Source organism: Pelodiscus sinensis, chromosome 3 (assembly GCF_052426305.1).
Source record: "Pelodiscus sinensis isolate ZL-2025 chromosome 3, ASM5242630v1, whole genome shotgun sequence".
Classification (NCBI taxonomy): domain Eukaryota; kingdom Metazoa; phylum Chordata; order Testudines; family Trionychidae; genus Pelodiscus; species Pelodiscus sinensis.
The window spans coordinates 162,468,543-162,488,270 of NC_143054.1; the positions used below are offsets into that span (position 1 = coordinate 162,468,543).

Genomic DNA, 19,728 nt, shown 5'->3' on the forward strand with positions numbered 1-19,728 from the left:
TTTGTTTAAACCTCTATTGCAGGTATCAAATTTGTAAATGAAATTAAGTTCTGCAGCTTCCCTTTTAAACTGGTTTTTTAAATTGGCTTGCTATTAATATGGTATCTTTGAGATCCATTAAATGAGCACTTAGGCAAGTTAAAATGTTCTCCAACAGTTTTCTCTGAATTACCTTTTTGAATATCTGATTTGTATCCATTAATCCTTTGTCCTAGAGCTGTCCAGTTTGGCCAATATACATGGAAGAGGAACAATGCTTGAAGGAACAAAAGCAAGGATCTCACTGCAGCCATCCCTTCAGTTTGGTGGCAGAATCTTAACGGAGATCTCCTGGAAGGTTTCAAGAATCCTTTCCAGTACCTCCATTAGTAAAAAGTCCTTTAGAATGTAAGAGGCCTAACAATAGATTCCTATAGAAATTAATGTTCTGAACTAATGCCTGTTAAAGTCTTCAATCATCCTGATATCTGCTGGGAGAGCAATACAGCATATCACAGACAATCCTGAAATTTTTTTGAAGAGGCCAGCACTAGGCAACATAATATAGGAAGGAGCTGGACAACCCTCAGTAGAGAAAGAATAGGTTAAGAATTATTTAGAAAAGTTGGAAATACACAAATCCATGCGGCCAGAGCATCTGAGGGCATTGAGGGAGCTGGGAGATGTCATTGCAGAGCCATTAGCTATTATCTTTAAAAACTTGCAGAGATTGGGGGAGGCCCCAGACAATTGTAAAAGGGAAATGTAGTACCCGTCTTTTAAAAAGGGAAGAAGGATGATGCAGGGAACTATAGACCAGTCAGCCTCACCTCAATCCTCAGAAAAATCATGTAGGGGATCTTGAAGGACTCCATTTTAAAGCATTTGAAGAAAGGAAAGTGATAAGGAATAGTCAACATGGATTCACCAAGGGAAGTCCTGCCTGGCCAGCCTGATTGCCTTCTATGATGAGTAACTGGCTCTGTGAACATGGGGGGAGTCAGTGGATGTGATATACCTTGATGTTAGCAAAGCTTTTGATATGGTTTCCCACAGTATTCTTGCCAGCAAGTTAAGGAAGTATGATTGGGTAAATGGATTGTAAGGTGGATTGAAAGCTGGCTAGATTGTCGGGCGCGACAAGTAGTGATCGATGGCTCAATGTCTGGTTGGCGGTCAGTATCAAGCAGAGTGCCCCAAGGGCTGGTTCTAGGGCTGTTTCTGTTCAACATCTTTATTAATGACCTGGATGAGGGGATGGATTGCACCCTCAGCAGGTTCACAGATGACACTAAGCTAGGGGGAGAGGTAGATACATTGGAGGGTAGGGATAGGATCCAGAGTGACCTAGACAAATTGGAGATTTGGGCCAAAAAAAAGGACAAGTGCAGAGTCCTGCACTCGGGACAGAAGAATCCCAAGCACTGTTACAGGCTTGAGTCCGACTGGCTAAGCTTCAGTTTGGCAGAAAAGAATCGGGGGATTACAGTGGATGAGAAGCTGGATATGAGTCAATAGTGTGCCCTTGTAGCCAAAAAGGCTAATGGCATATTAGCGTGCATAAGGAGGAGCATTGCCAGCAGGTCTAGAGAAGTGATTATTCTCCTTTATTTGCCACTGTTGAGGTCACATCTGGACTATTGTATCCAATTCTGAGCTCCCTGTTACAGAAAGGATGTGGACACATTGAAGGGGATCCAGTGGAGGGCAATGAAAATGATTAGGGGACTGGAGCATATGACCTATGGGGAGAGGCTGAGGGATTTGGGCTTGTTTAGTCTGCAGAAGAGAAGAATGAGGGGGAGTTGATAGCAGCCTTCAACTGCTGAAAGGGAGATTCCAAAGAGGCTAGACAGAGGCTGTTCTCAGTAGTGACAGATGGCAAAATGAGGAGCAATGGTCTCAAGTTGCAGTGAGGGAGGTATAGGTTGGCTATTAGGAAAAACTAATTCAGTAGGAGGGTGGTAAAACACTGAAATGGGTTACCCAGGGAGGTGGTAGAATCTCCATCCCTAGAGATTTTTAAATCCCGGCTTGACAAAGCCCTGGCTGGGATTTAGTTGAGATTGGTTCTGCTTTGGGCATGGGGTTAGACTCTGTGACCTCCTGAGGTCTCTTCCAGCCCTGTGATTCTATATTGGAGACAACTCCTCAGGGTAAGTTGTGGAGGAATCAACTAGGGGTCATGCTCATCTTGATCTGCTGGTCAACAAACATGGAAGCATTGGTAGAGGAAGTGGAAGTAGGAGGTGGCCTGGGCAGCAGTGACCATGCAAAGGTTAAATTGAGGATCTTGACAAAAGGAAGAAAGGAGAGCAATAGAATACGGACCCCAGAACAGCAGACTTGGATTGCCTCAGAGAAATGATGGACAGGACTCCTTGAAGGCTAACATGAATGGAAAAGGTGTCCAGGAGATCTGCCTGTATTTTAAAGAAGCCTTATTGAGGGTGTGGGAACAAAGCATTCCAAAGTGCAGACAGAATAGCAAATACTGCATGCAACCAGCTTGCCTTAACAGAGAAATCGTTGGTGAGGTTAAACACGAAAAGGAAACTTACAAAAAGTAGACACTTGAACAGATGACTAGGAAGAAGTATAAAAACATTGCTTGAGAATGCAGGGATGTAATCGGCAAACCATGGTATCTAAAAGAGGGGAGGATTCCTACTATAGAATCCTATAGGATGAATTCTCTGAATTTTACTGAAACATGGTAAAATCAATGCCAGTTCTTCTTCAAGCATTCTCCAAGTGGAAGAGTTTGTTATACAATTGCATAGGATGGAGTACTTCTGTGTTACATTGCTGCTTACAGATGCAGAATTATTAACTGCCTCTTTAGAAAATAGCTCTTTTCCAAAAACAAATAACCTGTGCCCAGGTTCTTGTATTTTAAGTAGTTTTAAGATCGGTCCATTGAAATAAATTATTCACAAAGTTTAATATAATTTCAGGTCAATGCATAGTAACATTAGCATACAGTTTGAGCTAATGGGAGAAAAAGTCTACAGAATTCTCTGTGGGTCCTTGATATTGATATTTTATTTTTCCTGGAATTGTGACAAGAATCACTTGCAAATATTTTTCAATTTCTTTCTGCTGCAGCCCAGAATAGATGTAATTTGTTCACACCTCATGCAGTATCTGTTGATAGTCACAGCTTGACTTGAGACTGGAGGATTATTGACTGCTATAAACCACTTGTAATCATGGAACCATATGTGGGGAGAGCATAGTTCATCTCTTTCCAAATTCCTTTAGTAGGAGGAGGGAAGAAAAATCTCTTTAGTTATACTGGTGAGAATTTTGTCTTTTTAATTCTCTCTTTTACTGGGGATCAATTTTAAAGACCACATTTAAATTTTTTCAAAGTACCTTCAAGATTCTGTATTTTGATCTGAAATAGTCAAACCACAGACGTTGTTGCTGTTTTAATTTAATAGCTCTTAAAAATGTGCAGGACACTTTAACCATACAAAAAAAAAAAAATGGATAATATCCCTCTCCTGAAAGTCACAGGTTCTATTAATAGGCATGGTGTAATAGGCTAAAAACAGGAGTTGGGGATTGAGGTAAGAGTGGTTTCAAAAACAAGATTGCACTACTACTCAGTTTAGGAGTGGAGGGGTTTTTTTGCTTGTTTAAAAAAAATTTGCTTATGCTGTGCTCAAGGTAGAAGAGGTGAGCCATGTACAGAGATCTGAAGCCCTGCAGTCCTTGGAGAATTCTGCATTTTAATTATGCCTCTAAATGCAACAATTGCAGAATTTCCCCAGGACTATAGGCCCTGGCTCAGGCAGACAATTTAACCTTGTATTTATCATTTAAGCACATGCTTAAGTACTTTCTTCTATCAGGATTCTATCCCGTATAATGAGAAAGTTGTGACTCACCAGACCCAGATTGTTAGGGCATTCTGGGTGAAAGTCACCCAGTTCAAATGGGCAGTAAAAGGACTGTGCAACATCCGTGGGGAGCACACCCGGGTGGACACAGTACACAAGGAAGATGGTCTCCCACAGAGTCAAGCCTGCATATCAACGTGCTCAAGTTATGAGCATAAGAAGAGTATGCCAACACTTTCTTCCCCTAATTCAGTGCAAGGCAGTGAGAATAAACACAGACAACACCATCTATATGTTCTATATAACTCGACAGGGAGGAGCCAGGTCATACCATCTTTGCAATGAAGCCATTGCACCATGGACACGGTTCATCCCTCATATCAGCATATCCGCAGTGTATATATATATCCTCAGAAACAAAATGTCGCAGCGGACCCACTGAGTTGTTTCTACCAGAAGCATGAGTGGGAGATACACCTTCAAGCCCTGAATTCTGTTTTCTGCAGGTGGGGATTTCTGGAAATAGACTTATTCACAACATCATTCAATTCCAAATGCCCCAAGAACTATTCCAGAGTGGGCCTGGGCAAGAACTCCATGGGTGATGCCATGATCAGCAACTGGCCTCTCAGCCTATTGTACACCTTTCTGCCCCTTCCCTCCTAGGGAAGGTCATTCACAAGATAAAACACGACCAGGCCAGGGTGAACATGATAGCACCTGCATGGCTCAGACAGACCTGGTTCCCTTACCTGTCTCAGATGTCAGTTGCTCTTCTGATTCCTCTTCCTCCATGGCCGAACATTGTGTAACAGGACCAGGGACAAGTTCTGCATTCAGAGGCTCACAAGCTCTATCTAACCACATGACTCCTTCAGAGTTAACAGTGCAACCTTTTTCCAGTTTGGAGGAAGTACAAAAGATAATCCTTAGCTGTTGCAAACAGAGCATAAGAAAAACTTACCTCTACAAATGGCGGTGTTTCTCCTAATGGCTAAGCACAGAGCACTTTAGCCACTGTCAACACAACACATAACAGTCTTAGAGTACCTCCTTATGCATCTATTTAAGGTGCATCTGGTGTCCATATAAAGTAAGCATGACATGGTGGAAGGAAAAACTCTTTTTTCTCACCTGACCGCCAAGAAATTCATGAAAGGACTTAAGAATACCTTTCCTCCAACAGAGCCAATAGTCCTGTCTTGAGATCTCAACTTAGTCCTAAACACAATGACTCACCTTCCATTTCAGTCCATGGTGCCATGCTCCCTGGCACACCTTTCACTGAAGGTGGCATTCTTGATAGTAGTTACAACAGCCAGAAGAGTCAGTGAGCTAGCCACCCTGATGGCTGATCCACTGTTTACGACATTCCATAAAGACATACTAAGACCAAATCCGAAATTCCTTCCAAAAGTAGTTTCACGTTTCCACATCAATGAGCCTATATACTTACCAATCTTCCACCAGAAGCCTTATCTGGATGCCGATGTGGCAAGGCTCCATTCTTTGGGTGTCAGGTGTGCTATTGCCTTTTACCTGGACAGAACAAGACAATTTAGACAATCACACAGGCTATTTGTATTAACAGCAAACAGCTGTAAAGGACAAGCAGTATTATAGACCTCTATCATATCCCCCCAAGCCTCCTCTCTTCTAAACTGAAAAGTCCCAGTCTTTTTTATCTCTTTTCATATGGGATCCATTCCAAACCCCTAATAATTTTTGTTGCCCTTTTCTGAACCTTTTCCAATGCCAATATATCTTTTTTAAGATGAGGCAACCACATGTGTACACAGTATTCAAGATGTGGGCATATTATGGTTTTATATAGTGGCAATAAGATTCTTTGTCTTATTCTCTATCCCTTTTTTCCTAACATTCTGTTTACTTTTTTTTGACTGCCACTGTACATTGAGAACTATCCACAATGACTCCAAGATGTCTCTTTTTAGTAGTTAAAGCAAAATTGGTCCCCATCATATTGTATGTATAGTTGGGGTTATTTTTATCTATGCATTACTTTACATTTATCAACATTGAATTTAATTAGCCATTTTGTTTCCCAATTGCTTAATTTGGTGAGATCTTTTTGAAGCTCTTCACAGTCTGTTTTGGTCTTAATTATCTTGAGCAGTTTAGTATCATCTGCAAATTTTTCCGACTCACTGTTTACCCCTTTCTCCAGATCATTTATAAGTAAGTTGAATAGGATGGGTTCCAGTACGGACCATTGGGCAACACCACTAGTTACCTTTCTCCATTCAGAAAACTTGTTTATTCCTACCCTTCATTTCCTGTCTCTTACCCAGTTATCAATCCATGAGAGGACCTTCCCTCTTAACCCACGACAATTAACTTTACTTAAGAGTCTTTGGTGAGGGACCTTGTCAAAGGCTTTCTGGAAATCTAAGTACACTGGATTCCCCTTGTCCACATGTTTGTTTGACCCCCTCGAAGAACTCTAACAGGCCAATAAGGCATGATTTCCCTTTACAGAAACCATGTTGACATTTTCCCCCAACAAATTATGTTCATCTATGTGTCTGACAATGTTATTCTTTAGTATAGTTTCAACTAATTTACCAGGTACTGACATTAGACTTACCAACCTGTAATTGCCAGGATCACCTCTAGAGACCTTTTTAAATATTGGTGTCACATTAGCTATCTTCCAGTTATTAGGTACAGAAGTTGATTTAAAAGATATGTTACAAACCACAGTTAATAGTTCCACAATTTCACATTTGAGTATTTTCAAAACACTTGGATGAATGCTACCTGGTCTTGGTGAATTGTTATTGTTAAATTTATCTTTTTTTTTTTTTTTTCTTCTTCTTTCCTGAAACCTCCTCTGACACCTCAGTCTGGGACAATTCCTCAGACCTGTCACCCAAAAAGAATGCCTCAGGTTTGAGAATCTCCCTAATATCCTCAGCCGAGAAGACTGAAGCAAAGAATTCATTTAGTTTCTTTGCAATGACTTTATCATGTTCAAGTGCTCCTTTAGCATCTTGATCATCCAGGAGTACCACTGGTTGTTTAGCAGGCTTTCTGCTGCTGATGTACTTAAAAAATTTTTTGCTATTATTTTTTTATTTTATGTCTAGCTGCTCTTCAAGCTCCTTTTTTACTTTTCTTATTATATTTTTACACTTAAGTTGACAGAGTTTATAATCCTTTCTATTTTCCTCATTAGGATTTACCTTATGCTTTTTAACTGATGCCTTTTTATCTCTCACTGCTTCTTTTACTTGGTGAAGCCACGGTGGCACTTTTTTGGTTCTCTTGTTGTGTTTTTCAATTTGGGGTATATATTTAAGGTGGGGCTCTAGTGTCTTTGAAAAGTTATCATACAGCTTGCATGGATTTTGCTTTAGTCTCTGTATCTTTTAATTTCTGTTTAACTAACCTCCTCATTTTTTTTTGTAGTTCCCCTTTCTGAAATTAAATGCCACAGTGTTGCACTGTTGAGGTGTTTTCCTACTGTAGGAATGTTACATTTTATTACATTTTGGTCACTAATTCCAAGCAGTCCAGTTATATTTATCTTTTGGACCAAATTCTGAGTACTACTTACGACTAAATAAAAAATAGCCTCTCCCCTTGTGGTTTCCAGAACCAGCTGTTCCAAGAAGCAGTCATTTAAGGTATCAAGAAATGTTATCTCTGCATCTCACCCTGAGGTGACGTGTACCCAGTCTATATGGGGATATTTGAAATCCCCTACTGTTATTGAGTTTTTTAATTTTGATAGCCTCTCTAATCTCCCTTAGCATTTCATAGCCATTATCACTATCCTGGTCAGGTGGTCAATAATATATCTCTACTACTATATTCTTATTATTAGAGCATGGAATTACTATCCATGGAGATTCTATGGAACATTTAATTCATTTAAGATTTTTAATTCATTTGATTCTACATTTTCTTTCATGTATAGTGCCACTCCCCCACCAGCACAACCTATTCTGTTTTTCTGATATAATTTGTACCCTAGTATGACAGTATCCCATTGATTGTCCTCTGTGTCCCATTGATTGTTTCTGTGATGCCTATTATATCAATACCCTTCTTTAATATGAGGCACTCTAGTTTATCCATTTTTTAGATTTCTAGCATTTGTATATAAGCACCGATGTGTATAAGGACTGAGAATAAAATTATTCCAGAACAAGAGTGTTTGCCAGATCTGCGGAGGTCAATTGTGCACCCCCTCCTCCCCCCCCCGCCAGTCTCTGTTCCCAGCCCCAGCTGTTCCTCCCCTCCGCCCCCATCCTGGCGGCCAGCCCCCCTTGGGCCATTCTTCTGCTGTTACCGCCAGCCCCAACTAGATGGCTGACCCTAGCCAGGCTCCCCACTTCTACCACTAGCTTTAGTCAAGACGCTGCTGCTGGCCCCACTGCTGTCACTGGCCCCAGCTGGGATGCTGGCCCCACTACTGCCATCAGCCCTGGCCGACATGCCGCCACTGGCCTTGAGCTGCCCACACACCAGCTGGGCTCCTGGTCACTGGCTCCTCTGCTACTGGCTCCAGCCGAACTCCCAGTTACCGGCCCTCTTGCCACCCAGCTCCTTGTCACTGGGATTCTCTGGCCCAGGAACATCCGTGGTCCACTAAAACTGTTTCTGTGTATATGCAAAAGAATTGGCTTGTAACTGTCAGGTTTGGGGAGAGTTGGATTGTGGGAACCCTTAGGATAATTTTTTTTTGGGGGGGGGGGGGGAAGTGACCATAAATACTTAACTCTGTGGTTGGTGCTATACAACCATGGTCACTAGAATGCCCCTCACTCTATGCCTAGGTCTGCTCTCTTCTTTCTAAGGAGTGTAGAGGAGGCAACTTGTTTGGTCTATGTGAGAGAATGAACTTTTCTTTTAGTCTTGCAGTGATCCTTCTGGCTATGGAAGACTTGCACTAGTGAACTCTAAATGGAGCCCAGTCCCGCCTTTTTAAGAGCACTTGTGCCTTCCAAACCATGACATGGGCCCAGGTGGCAAAGTTTGGATATGGGTCTCAACTTTTCCAAAGTTTGAGAATATTTGGATCAAAGGTTTAGCTCTACTCAAATTCTTGGGCAACATCCAAAAATTGTGACACAATTAATTTTCACGTTGAGCTGTTTTTATACTTGAAATATGAGAACTATTCAGCAATGTTCCCTCTAATTTTTTCCATCCATGTGTGGATTTTTTTCCCATCTCTATGCAGGATAATTATGTGCACCACCAGTAGCAACAAAAACCTAGCTGTGGGTGCTCTGCTAATCAGTAGGGCAGAATCTCCTGAGTAGCCGCACAAGCGCAGAGCTTACAGGGAACTCTGCCATTGAGCCAAATTCATCCTAGTATAACTCTAGTAAATTCGATTGGCATTTGGCCCACTGTTTCTCAGGAGAGAGAGAGCCATCTTAGCTCAATGCCAGTCTTGGTTGGCCATTTCTGAGCAACAATATTCAGAGCTCAAGCCTATACAAGGATTTGGGATTGTTCCCAATGCAGTAGCAGGAGAGGGAAAGGGATCCACTGTCCTGTATACCATGCCATTCTTCAGTTAAAAAGACATTATATTGTGGTTTCTTCTGCTATTTGATAAAAGGTCTAAGCAGACCGTAAAGATCTGAGAATGAAGACTTGGGTGATAGTCCTGGTTTTCTCTCTTGATAAAACGGGTTTTAATACTTATTGCTGTGTGTGAGCTATTGCTGTGTGCCCCTGCATTTGGGGTCTTTCTCTAAGATACAGCCATTGCTTTGCCAGTATTTAATTCATTGTTTTGTACAGCACTTTGGGAGCTACCCTAAGAATTAAAGATGTTATGTGAATCTCAGTCTTGATTTATTGTATCATGTTTGTAGGAGTGGAGAGGGTTACATGTCCAACATTTCCCCTCCTTTTTCCTAAGTAGTAATTTAAACTCCTTATTGCTACCTTGGTAAAATGATTTCAAAAGTGTCATAAAAATGTAGGCTGCTGTAATAGTGTACAGCATATTCTACTACAGGTCAAGGATAGGGATGGGGATTTTTTTTTTAAAGATTTTTAAAGTGAATGTAGTACTCTAAAAACATATCAGTTTGATAGATCCGGAGCCCAAAGTCGAGTTTGTATTCATAGAACAGCTATATTATGGGCAGTCAGGCATGGAATCTTCTCCCTTTCTGATCCACCAATGTCCCTTTATAATGATTCACTTCTAGGTATGAGGACAGCTTCTCTCCATAAGGTTGTTCGCTCCTTGTTTGATATGTCAGATAAATCTGCCAGTTATCATATTTATAGTGTTTTTCTGATGTGTCCACCTCTCTACTATGAAGTGAAATGAGAATCACCCATTTTTTCACACATTACTTTTACTTCAAAAAATCCATTTTTAAGAAGCTGCATCACAGACTCTGAAGAAGGTTTGTAATGAATCTGGTTTCTAGTGAGCCTACCCTTCTTCATGTTGAATTCCAGTGACATAAAATACCTGCTTGGCCACAGCTCTGAACGTTAATAAAGTTTCAGTGGTAAACTATGAGAGGCCTGAGAATTTCTAACTGAAGTTATTGCACCAGTAACTCAGAAAAGCAATTCCTAAATCTCTTGACACATTTATCCAGAGGGCTAGCAGTAGTACAAAAATGGAAATCATTGTTGAAGGCCACTGTGTACTTGGAATTAAAATCCATCAGTCTTTTGAAATGGTGAGGAATGTTTTTCATGACATACAGATGGTCCTGCATTTTTCAGAGTAAAATATGTCCAAAACTGGTTCCCTCTTGTAAAGAAATTGGTTACTTTTTAGAGATTAAAAGGACACTGATGACATGGCTTTTGTTTACGTTTTTTTAAGGGTGATTGGGAAAAGAGAGATGGTTTAAAGAACTGCATATGCATAAAAATGCTTCTGTGGTTTGATTTGATTTTCTTTAATTTTAATGAACATAGGATTTATTTTGCAGGGAATAGTAGGAGAAAGGATAAAGTGTATAGAACCTTCATTGATTTCAAAGCTTCCACTGACTCTCTTGATTGTAACTCCATTTGGCTGTGCCTGCAAAGCTACTGATATACCTGGCAAGCTACTCAATTTTCTTCTTGTAGAAATGCATTGCCTAAGTAAGAGTTGTGACTCCTTAGGTAGTATGATGTCCAGTTGATTTGAGCACAGCAGTGGCATCCATCCAATGTGTATGGCTGCCCCTGATCTGTTCAACCCCATCATTGACCGAACGATGGAAACCATCACTAGCTGCATGCTATGGTGGTACTGAATGACTTTGGCAAAATAGACCTGAAATATGAGCGTGACATATCTGTATTAGTATCCTTGTGAACTAATCTCATCAATGCCATGAATGTATATATGGAAGAAGCAAGTAAGCTTGGTCTTCAATTCAACTGGAAGAATACCAAACTGATGAAGATGGCTGATAGACCTCTAGTCCTACCCATCATAATTGATGGACAAGAAGTTGAATTCATCAACTCTCTTGACCATTTTGTCTCTGTTATCAAAAGAAGGGAAGTTGCCTTGCTGTTATAAAACATTGAATCAGCAAGGTTATGGGTGTTGTTATGCACGCTGTTTGGGAACCTATGTAGTGTCAACTGAAATGAACTGAAATCAACTGAAATGAAGCATATCCAGCAGAGATGGCTTTTGTCTTTGGGCTACCATAGGGATTCAAAGGCACCAGTTGGGAACTTTCAACATGAAACAGTAATTATGTTTTGAAGGCATATGGTGGCTTCATCACATTATAAATGAGGAAGTTGGACATCAGACCAACCAGGCTCCTGTGTCTCCCAAAATGACAGTATTTGCTCAGATACCATGGCTACCTGCTCCCTATGTTGAGATATATACAAATTCTCTAACATTGTGTTTGATCCAACAAAAGCTGGATGGAGAACTTGAACCCAGCCTTGCACATGTTGCAGGGATGTCATGGCTTCTACTTTTGCCTGAATGTAGAGCAGGACACAATGCTGGCAGGAGACTGGGCTTTCTGGAAATGGGTGACTCAGTGTGCATTCTATAGTCCACATACAGGAGAATAAATTAAGACTAGTTTGATGTAAATATTACCTTGTAATGGGATTTCTAAACCAAAGCTATTTGGCTGGAACATGAGAACCAGAGAGAAAAACTGAACACAAGAAATAAAATGGATCAGTCTGGTATCATCACTGATGCTGAGAAGAGCAAAAAAGGAACCAAATGGTATAAACTGTTTAAAATAGATTTTTCTTATTTAAAAAAATCTGAGTTCAGTAACATGGGTACAGAATTTAAGATACTCTAGCAGACCCAAAACCTCCAAAGAACTTCACAGTTTGTCATTGTACAGCATTCCATGGCCACTTGTAACCTTATACTGACAGTAGGGGATAGAACTCATATCTTCTTAGATCCAAAAGCACTGGCTATAACTACTTGAACGAAATGAAAATGTATTTTATCTATCAAGAACATAGGACTTGTGATACACAGTTAATCAGTTCTGAAGGGACCTTGAGAGGTCATCTAGTCAGTCCCTTGCATTTATGGCAGGACTAAGTATTTGTTTAGACAGTTATTGACGGGTGCTTGTTAGTTGTTTTAGAAAAACCTCACCCACCTCTTCTTCCTGGTTAGGTAGTAGCAGGCCCCGTACCATGACATCAGTCTTGTTTTTCTCCCTTTATCCTTACCCAGATGTTTCAATAAGTCTGTGTCTATTTCCATCTTAATCTCAGTTCAAATACATACATTTTTAATATATATGTAGTCCCCTTACTAAAGGTGCCCCCGCATATTTTCTGAGAAGACCCTGTATGCTGCAATCTAGCACCACAGACTGAAATTCCCATGAGCCCTAGAGGAAAACAGGAAGGAAGTGACTTTTGTTTTGGAGATCTGAGTCTCTCCACATGTGTGGAGGAAGACTCAGCAACCTATGGACTCTTCCCTTTGTTTTTTGGAACAAAAGGGAGCCAGGCTGCTGTGGAGGAGTTTTTATCCAGTTCAGGAGCTGTTATGTTGCAGTTACAGACTGGGACAGAGAGCCTGTGGAACTGGGATCTAGCAGGCTGCTTCTGATTGCCCTAGAAGGGAGGCCTTGGCTGTATTTGTGGCCAGCAGCTACTCTGCATCCAGCACACAGAAGGAGACTGTGAGTAACAGGGCATCTTTGGGAAAATGCTGCTTGGGACAGACCTCAGAGATTCAGACTAACTCTGGGTTCAAAGAGAGGCAGAGGCCAACCCAGTGAACCAGAGTTGCTGCATAGTTTGGACTCACATACACACTACCTACAGAAAATCTCCATTACAGCTTCAGTTCTTCAAGCTCGCCCACGCAAGCAAGAGTCTGGGACTCTGAGTCCAGGGGTGTGCACACTCTGGGGTGGGATAAATATTGGTTGTGCAAATAGCAGCTAGATAAGTTCCTTTTACTTCTGTGTACTTTGAGAATTGATGTTATTCACTGTTCATTTGTTAAATCCTGTTTCTTTAAGTTAAGGTTGTTCATTCTAATGCAATCTATTAGATGTATATTATTTATGATTTGTAACTGTTGTTCTGGAGTTAGATCCACTTTATTGCTGGAATAAACTTATTCCTGGAGGTTCTCAAGGCACACCAATAAGTGTGTACAGGGCCAACCAGGTGGAGGCACTGCCATTGTACATTCTTTATCAGCAAGGGACTGCAGCAAGGGAGCGGATAGGTTTTCCCCAACCAAACAACCTTACCACTGGGGTACTCAGGATCTCCTTTTATGTCAAAACCATCAGGTGCCCAGGCACACCTGTGAGTGTGACCTGCTCTCGAGTAACCTGGGGAGGGAAAAGGGGGTTACATATAAGACATTTCCTCCCTTTTTCCCCTTGCCTATTCTTTCTGAGCAAGCTGTACCCCTCTATACCAATATTCCAGTCATTCTTATCCCGCTCTAATGCCAACTATATCATAGTATTTATTTACTATCATTTTGAGTTCTTTATGCTTATTCCCCACACTTCTCACATTAGTATAGGCATCTAAGATACTGATTTGATTCCCCTATCCATTTTCTTATCTCTTCCTTAACTCTGCTATAACAGTCCATGCTTCCAACAAATTCTGTCCCCTCTTCCAGGTCACCATGTTTTTTACGTACCTGAGGACTTTAAACTAGATTGAAAGGGGGCAGGTGACCAAAGCCCCCCTCACTGGGTTAGACAGTCTGTATCCAAATATGCTTTTCCCCTTTCTGGAAAGATGGACCACCTTTCTGTATAGCAGTTCTTCTTCCCAAAACTGTATCCCCTGGTCAAGGAAGCTGAAGTTCTTCAGGTTGCAAGGATGGTGTCACCAGTCATGTTACATCCAGGATGCATCTGTCTCTGCCTGGGCACCAGCCCTCAACTGGAAGGATCAAAGAGAACACTACCTGTGCTCCCAACTCCTTCACCTTTCCTCCCAGGACTCTGTAATCACTTTTGATCTGCTGAGGGTCTCAGCTCGTAGTATTGTTAGTGCCCACATGAACAAGTAGCTTGGGGTAGTAGTCAGAGAGCCAGATGATCCTTGATAGTTCCTCCATAACATCTCAGATACGGGCCCCTGGCAGTCAACATACTTCCAGGGATGCTATGTGAAGGCAACCAGTGGGTGACTCCATTCCTCTAGAAGAGAGACTTCAACCATCACAACCCTGCATTTCTTCTTCTTGGGAGTAGTGGCTGTTATCCTACCAGTCTTGAGGGTACATAGCTTCTCCTCCTTCACCTTTGGAGTTGATTTCTTATTATTCATTGCCAGGGCAGCATAATGGTTCTCCATCATGGTGGGTGGATTGGGAGTAGTGATGAAGCACTGCCTGCTCCCAAAAGTAACCAGCAGACTGTATCCTCCCTGAGACAACAATATCTTCCTCAAGCTTGGATGTATCTATATGAGTACTCTCAAGGAATTCTTTGTGGCTGAAGATCATCCAAGCCCTAGCCATCTCATGTAGCTCTCCCACCAGCTTCCTGAGAGATTCCACTAGCAGGCACCTTTCACACTGGATAGTCCCCCTAGCATGGATTTCTGCAAGTGGGAAATGTGGGCAACAGTCTCTGGATAAAGGAGCAGACAGAGAATGTAGGATAAGCGTTAGCTTAGTGATGTAGCCCTTCCTATTCATAGTGATTATTATGCATTAAAATAAATACTGCAGCATAGAGAGAGAGCTTGATTTTAGCAGGTAACATATGTCAAAATGTGTGCAAGTTCTTATCTGGATGCAGAATCCATGTAAATTGTTTTCTCAAATATCTGCTTCAATGTTTATTAACTAAAGACATAAATTCCGGTGTCCAGCCCACTTGAACAACACCTTAAAAACAAACCAATGTGCAATGGAGCAATTAGGAATCTTGATAAGGAAGCTTCTGTTTCAAGACACAGTCACAAGAGCAACTGCTTCTGCACTCTCTTGCCACTGAATCCTGTAAATTAATCTCAAATAAGTAAAATGCTTCTCAAAAAATGCCTAAAATTGCTCTTTCAAAGTGACTTAAAGAAGTACAATATATTTTTGTTCTTTGTTTTTTAAACAGTTGCCCCTGGGGTGTTTTGGAAATTTTCAAACAGGCTTTATGGGACACCTGTTCTGTTTGTTCCCAGGTGACCAATTACAATAAGCTAAAAAGGAAATCTTATACTTTTATCTATTTTTTGTTTTGATATCATGGAAGAGTCTATGAAAGGAAACTTAAAGAACAGGGGAAACTGGATGGCTCAGAGGCCAATACAACAAATCTAAAACATTTCTCATCTGTATTAATGGTTTGAATGCCATATAGGGAGTGATTAAAAGTTACCTTTGTCCAGGGCACTGAACAAATTCCCATGAAATGAGTTAGTGGGTCCAGTCTGGCTCCTAGAATATGACTCTTCCTGTCACACACACTCCCTTTGCAGCTTTCACTCATTGGCATATTTATTGGCATCCTTTACCAGTGACCAAAGGCAGAAAGAATCATAGATGGTGAATTGTACAATCATGCCTTTGCCCCTAACTATAAAACTGCATTCCCTGTTAGTCAGGATTGTGGTATGTTTGTGAGGAGAGGAAAAATTCACATTGTTATGGCTTATGCTTATACCGGAAATGTGGACACAGAATGTCAAGGACAAATATAGGAGTAATGGACTAAGATACGGAAAGTTACATGTTAAGTAAGTGCTAGGGTCTCTAAGTAGGTGCAGCTTTGATCCTGAGCACCCAGGAAAATGTGGTTTGGCAGCAAAACCAACAAGCAGGTGAGTTGTAAGATATACATGTAAGGAGTTGGTCATCTTTATGTTCTTCTGCTGTCTCGGTGAATATACTATAACAGGATAAACTCAGACTCCACTGCTCCCACTTACACTTAGCAACGTGTAAGTTTCACCAGCCTTACATATCACTTCTGAACCTAGCCTTTAGCCTCTAGGGCTATAGTCCAGCTAAAAGGAAAAAAAGCACAAGTTAAGGGAACAGCACAGGAAAATGAGCTATTTAATTTTAAAACTCACATAAGGCATTCTAACCAGCCACATAAAAGCAAAATGCATTACATCAAGCAGATATAAAGTTTGGGAAATACAACTATTCAGCAACCCCCGAGAATGACTTATTGTCTGAATCTGAATAACAGACTTTGTCCATGGAAGGCAGGAAGGAGAAGTATTTAGAGGAGGCATGCATGTGTGTTACAGAATTTCATAGTTCACTTTGCAAAGGAAGTTGGGTTCCTTTTAAACAGCCACAAGATATCTGGAAGGGATGAATGAGAGAGAGAGAGAGAAAAAAAAAAATATATATATATATATATATGAATGTCTACACTACTAGGGTGGTTAATGTAGGGAACCGGAGTTGCAAATGAAGCCCGGGATTTGAATTTCCCGGGCTTCATTTGCATATTGCCAGGCGCCGCCATTTTTAAATGTACGCTAGTTCGGACTCCGTGCCCGCGGCTACACGCGGCATGAACTAGGTAGTTCGGATTAGGCTTCCTATTCCGAACTACAGGTACACCTCGTTCCACGAGGAGTAACGGTAGTTCAGAATAGGAAGCCTAATCCGAACTACCTAGTTCGTGCCGCGTGTAGCCGCGGGCACGAAGTCTGAACTAGCGGACATTTAAAAATGGCGGCGCCCGGCAATATGCAAATGAAGCCCGGGAAATTCAAATCCCGGGCTTCATTTGCAACTCCGGTTGCCTACATTAACCACCCTAGTTCGAACTAGGGTGGTAGTGTAGACATACCCAGAGAGAGAGAGAACCTATCATTAGCTGATATTATCCATTTATCATGATGTCTCAGCTCTGTGGATTTGTTTTTTCTTAGAGGTTTATTTTGTAGTCAAAGGAAGCAAAGACCACTGATAGGCCATCATAAGGTGACAGTATGCGGGGTCATGAATTGAGCTGTTATGCCAGGATATGTGCTTCTTATAAAATAGCCTCCTTTCTTACCAGTCTTCTCCTGTGTTCTTTCCTTTTGCTTTACGATGAGCCCAGATGGGTGCTTCTGCAGAAGAGAGTTGGATACCTCAAGAAACCTTTTCAGATCTCACTGGAATATGTTGCGAATGGGAATAGGAGCATAGCTGCTATGGACTCCTTTGCGATGAAGAACTGCAGTGCAGGTAATGTAGAATATTCCATTCTCCTAGTTCATTCTCCCTTGCTAGGCAGGACAGTGGCTTTTGTCAATTATACAATTTTATTCATAAAGTAGAAAATTCTCTTATAGTTAAGTTACCCCTTGTTGTTCAATGCAGTATATGACATTTTAGTTCTCTGGGAAGTTAAATGGTAGCATTTCCATTAAATACAGGTTTTATCATTAATTCAAACATTTCACTTCAGTATTTCCTTCCAGTGGTGGTCACATTTCAATTTAGCAGCATGTATGCAGTTTGTGAATCATGTTGGGATCCTCAGGCATTCTATGTAAATGAAGAATAGTATTAGTGGTAGTACTTAGCCTGTTGGTTTTTGAGGATTATTTTACAAATATCTATCGCTAGAAAATATGTATTAGGAAAACTGGTGAAAGTTGGTTTACACATCTTCCTATTTTATGCTCTCCAGGACAAAGAAATCTGTTAAAGACTATACATATTTTTTATTTATATTGATACACCCAAAAACACAATTATAGTTAGGGTCTTGTTGTGTTAGCACTGTACAAACACATAGTAAATTGCTTTCAGTCCCAGGCACAGAGAATCTCTGTGGTCCTGAACATGCAGAGTACATCCAGCTGGCATGTTCCTGCTGTGCTGCTGAAATGTATAATAGTACTGTACATATTTGACATCCCAATGAAGTAAATATAGAACACCAGCACAGCTGGCTTATGTAGAGGACCATGCTTACCAGTGTCCAGGTTAAAAAGAATGTGTTTGCAGACACCAAAGGAAAAAAATAAAGGGTAGGGGATGTCTGATGCTCATTCAAACACACAGGTGCCTCAATTTATTTCAGGAAGAAATACTACCCCATCATTTCAGGACATGAAGGCAAATTGTGGCGATGTACTTAATACAGTTTATTTTAACAAGAGTGAAGAAACACAAGCCAAAAGAAAGAACAGGTTTAAAAACTATTAAGATTTATTAAACTCCGAAGGACCTGATGAAATTGACCAGATGGTACTTCAGGAATTAGCTGAAACAATTCTGGACCTATTAATGGTCATCTTTTGGGAACTCACTGAGAATGGGTGAGGTCCCAAAGGACAAGAGAAGGGAAAAAACAACATCTGTATTTTAAAAAGGAGGGAGAAAGGTGACATGGGGAATTAGAGACCAGCTGTCTAATGTCAATGCTTGGAAAGACACTGGAATAACTTATTAAACAATCATTTTGTAAGCATCTAGAGGATCATAGGTTTGTGAGTAATAGCCATCATGGATTTGTCAAGTACAAGTCAAGCCAAACCAGCCTAATTTCCTCCTTTGACAGGTTTACTAGATTAATGTATGGGGGGAAGTGGTAGGCATGATGTATCTTAATATTAATAATGCTTTAGACTGGAAAGGGACTTTTTTCGGTCAGGACCCATTGACTCTCAGAACAATCAGTCAGGGGCTACAAGCAAAATTAACTCTTCTGGGTGCCAGGGCTATTAGATTTTGTGGGGAATCCTATGCTTCAGGGTGAGGCAAAGATTGCGAGAGGGGTCTGTGGGTTGAGACAGGAGGGTGGATGTGGGAGGGAGCGAGGCTCTGGAGTGGGGTTGAGGATGAGGTATTTGGGGTTGCAGTAAAGGGCTCTGGACTAGGCAGGGCCAAATAATGCACAGGAGGTAAGGGGGGCTCACTAAAAGTTCTGGACTTTTAGCAGTCTGGAGAACTTATTGCAGGTCCCCAATTCCCTAATGCCCCTTTCTTAATCCAGCCCTGCCTTTGTGGGAATGGACTCGGAGCACCAGGACTCATGCTCAAGCCTTGCACAGGGGCGCCGAGGCTTGTGGCTTCCAGCCCACAGAGCAGAGGCTTGCCACAGGCCACATCAAATTAAGCAGGAGACCACATCCATCCCATGGGCCAGAGGTTCTGCCCCTCTGCTTTAGACACAGTCTCCCATGACATCCCCAAAAAATCAGGGGTGAACAATTGAACCTACCTCCAGATGATACTAACCTGCTCAAGATAGTTAACAAAGCAGACTGTGAACAGCTTGAAAAGGATCTCACAAAACTAGGTGATTGGGCAACAAAATGGCAACAAAATGAACTTCAGTGTTGATAAATGCAAAATAATGCACATTGGAAAAAATAATCCCAACAACACATACAAAATGATGGGGACTAATTTAGCTATAACCACTCGAGAGATCTTGGAGTCATTGTAGATAGTTCTCTGAAAACATGCACTCAATGTGCAGTGGCAGTCAAAAAA

The 19,728-nt window shown here is 41.2% G+C and overlaps 1 protein-coding gene across 1 annotated transcript in view; it reads left to right on the forward strand.

Moving 5' to 3' along the window:
- The window catches only part of LOC149525182 (ALK tyrosine kinase receptor-like), a 481,148-nt gene that overhangs the window by 386,337 nt on the left and 75,083 nt on the right, over positions 1 to 19,728 (forward strand). Inside the window, exon 5 of the mRNA XM_089777172.1 lies at positions 17,339 to 17,466. Coding sequence (XP_089633298.1) covers positions 17,339 to 17,466 — 128 coding nt within the window. The remainder of the gene's footprint in view (positions 1 to 17,338; positions 17,467 to 19,728) is intronic.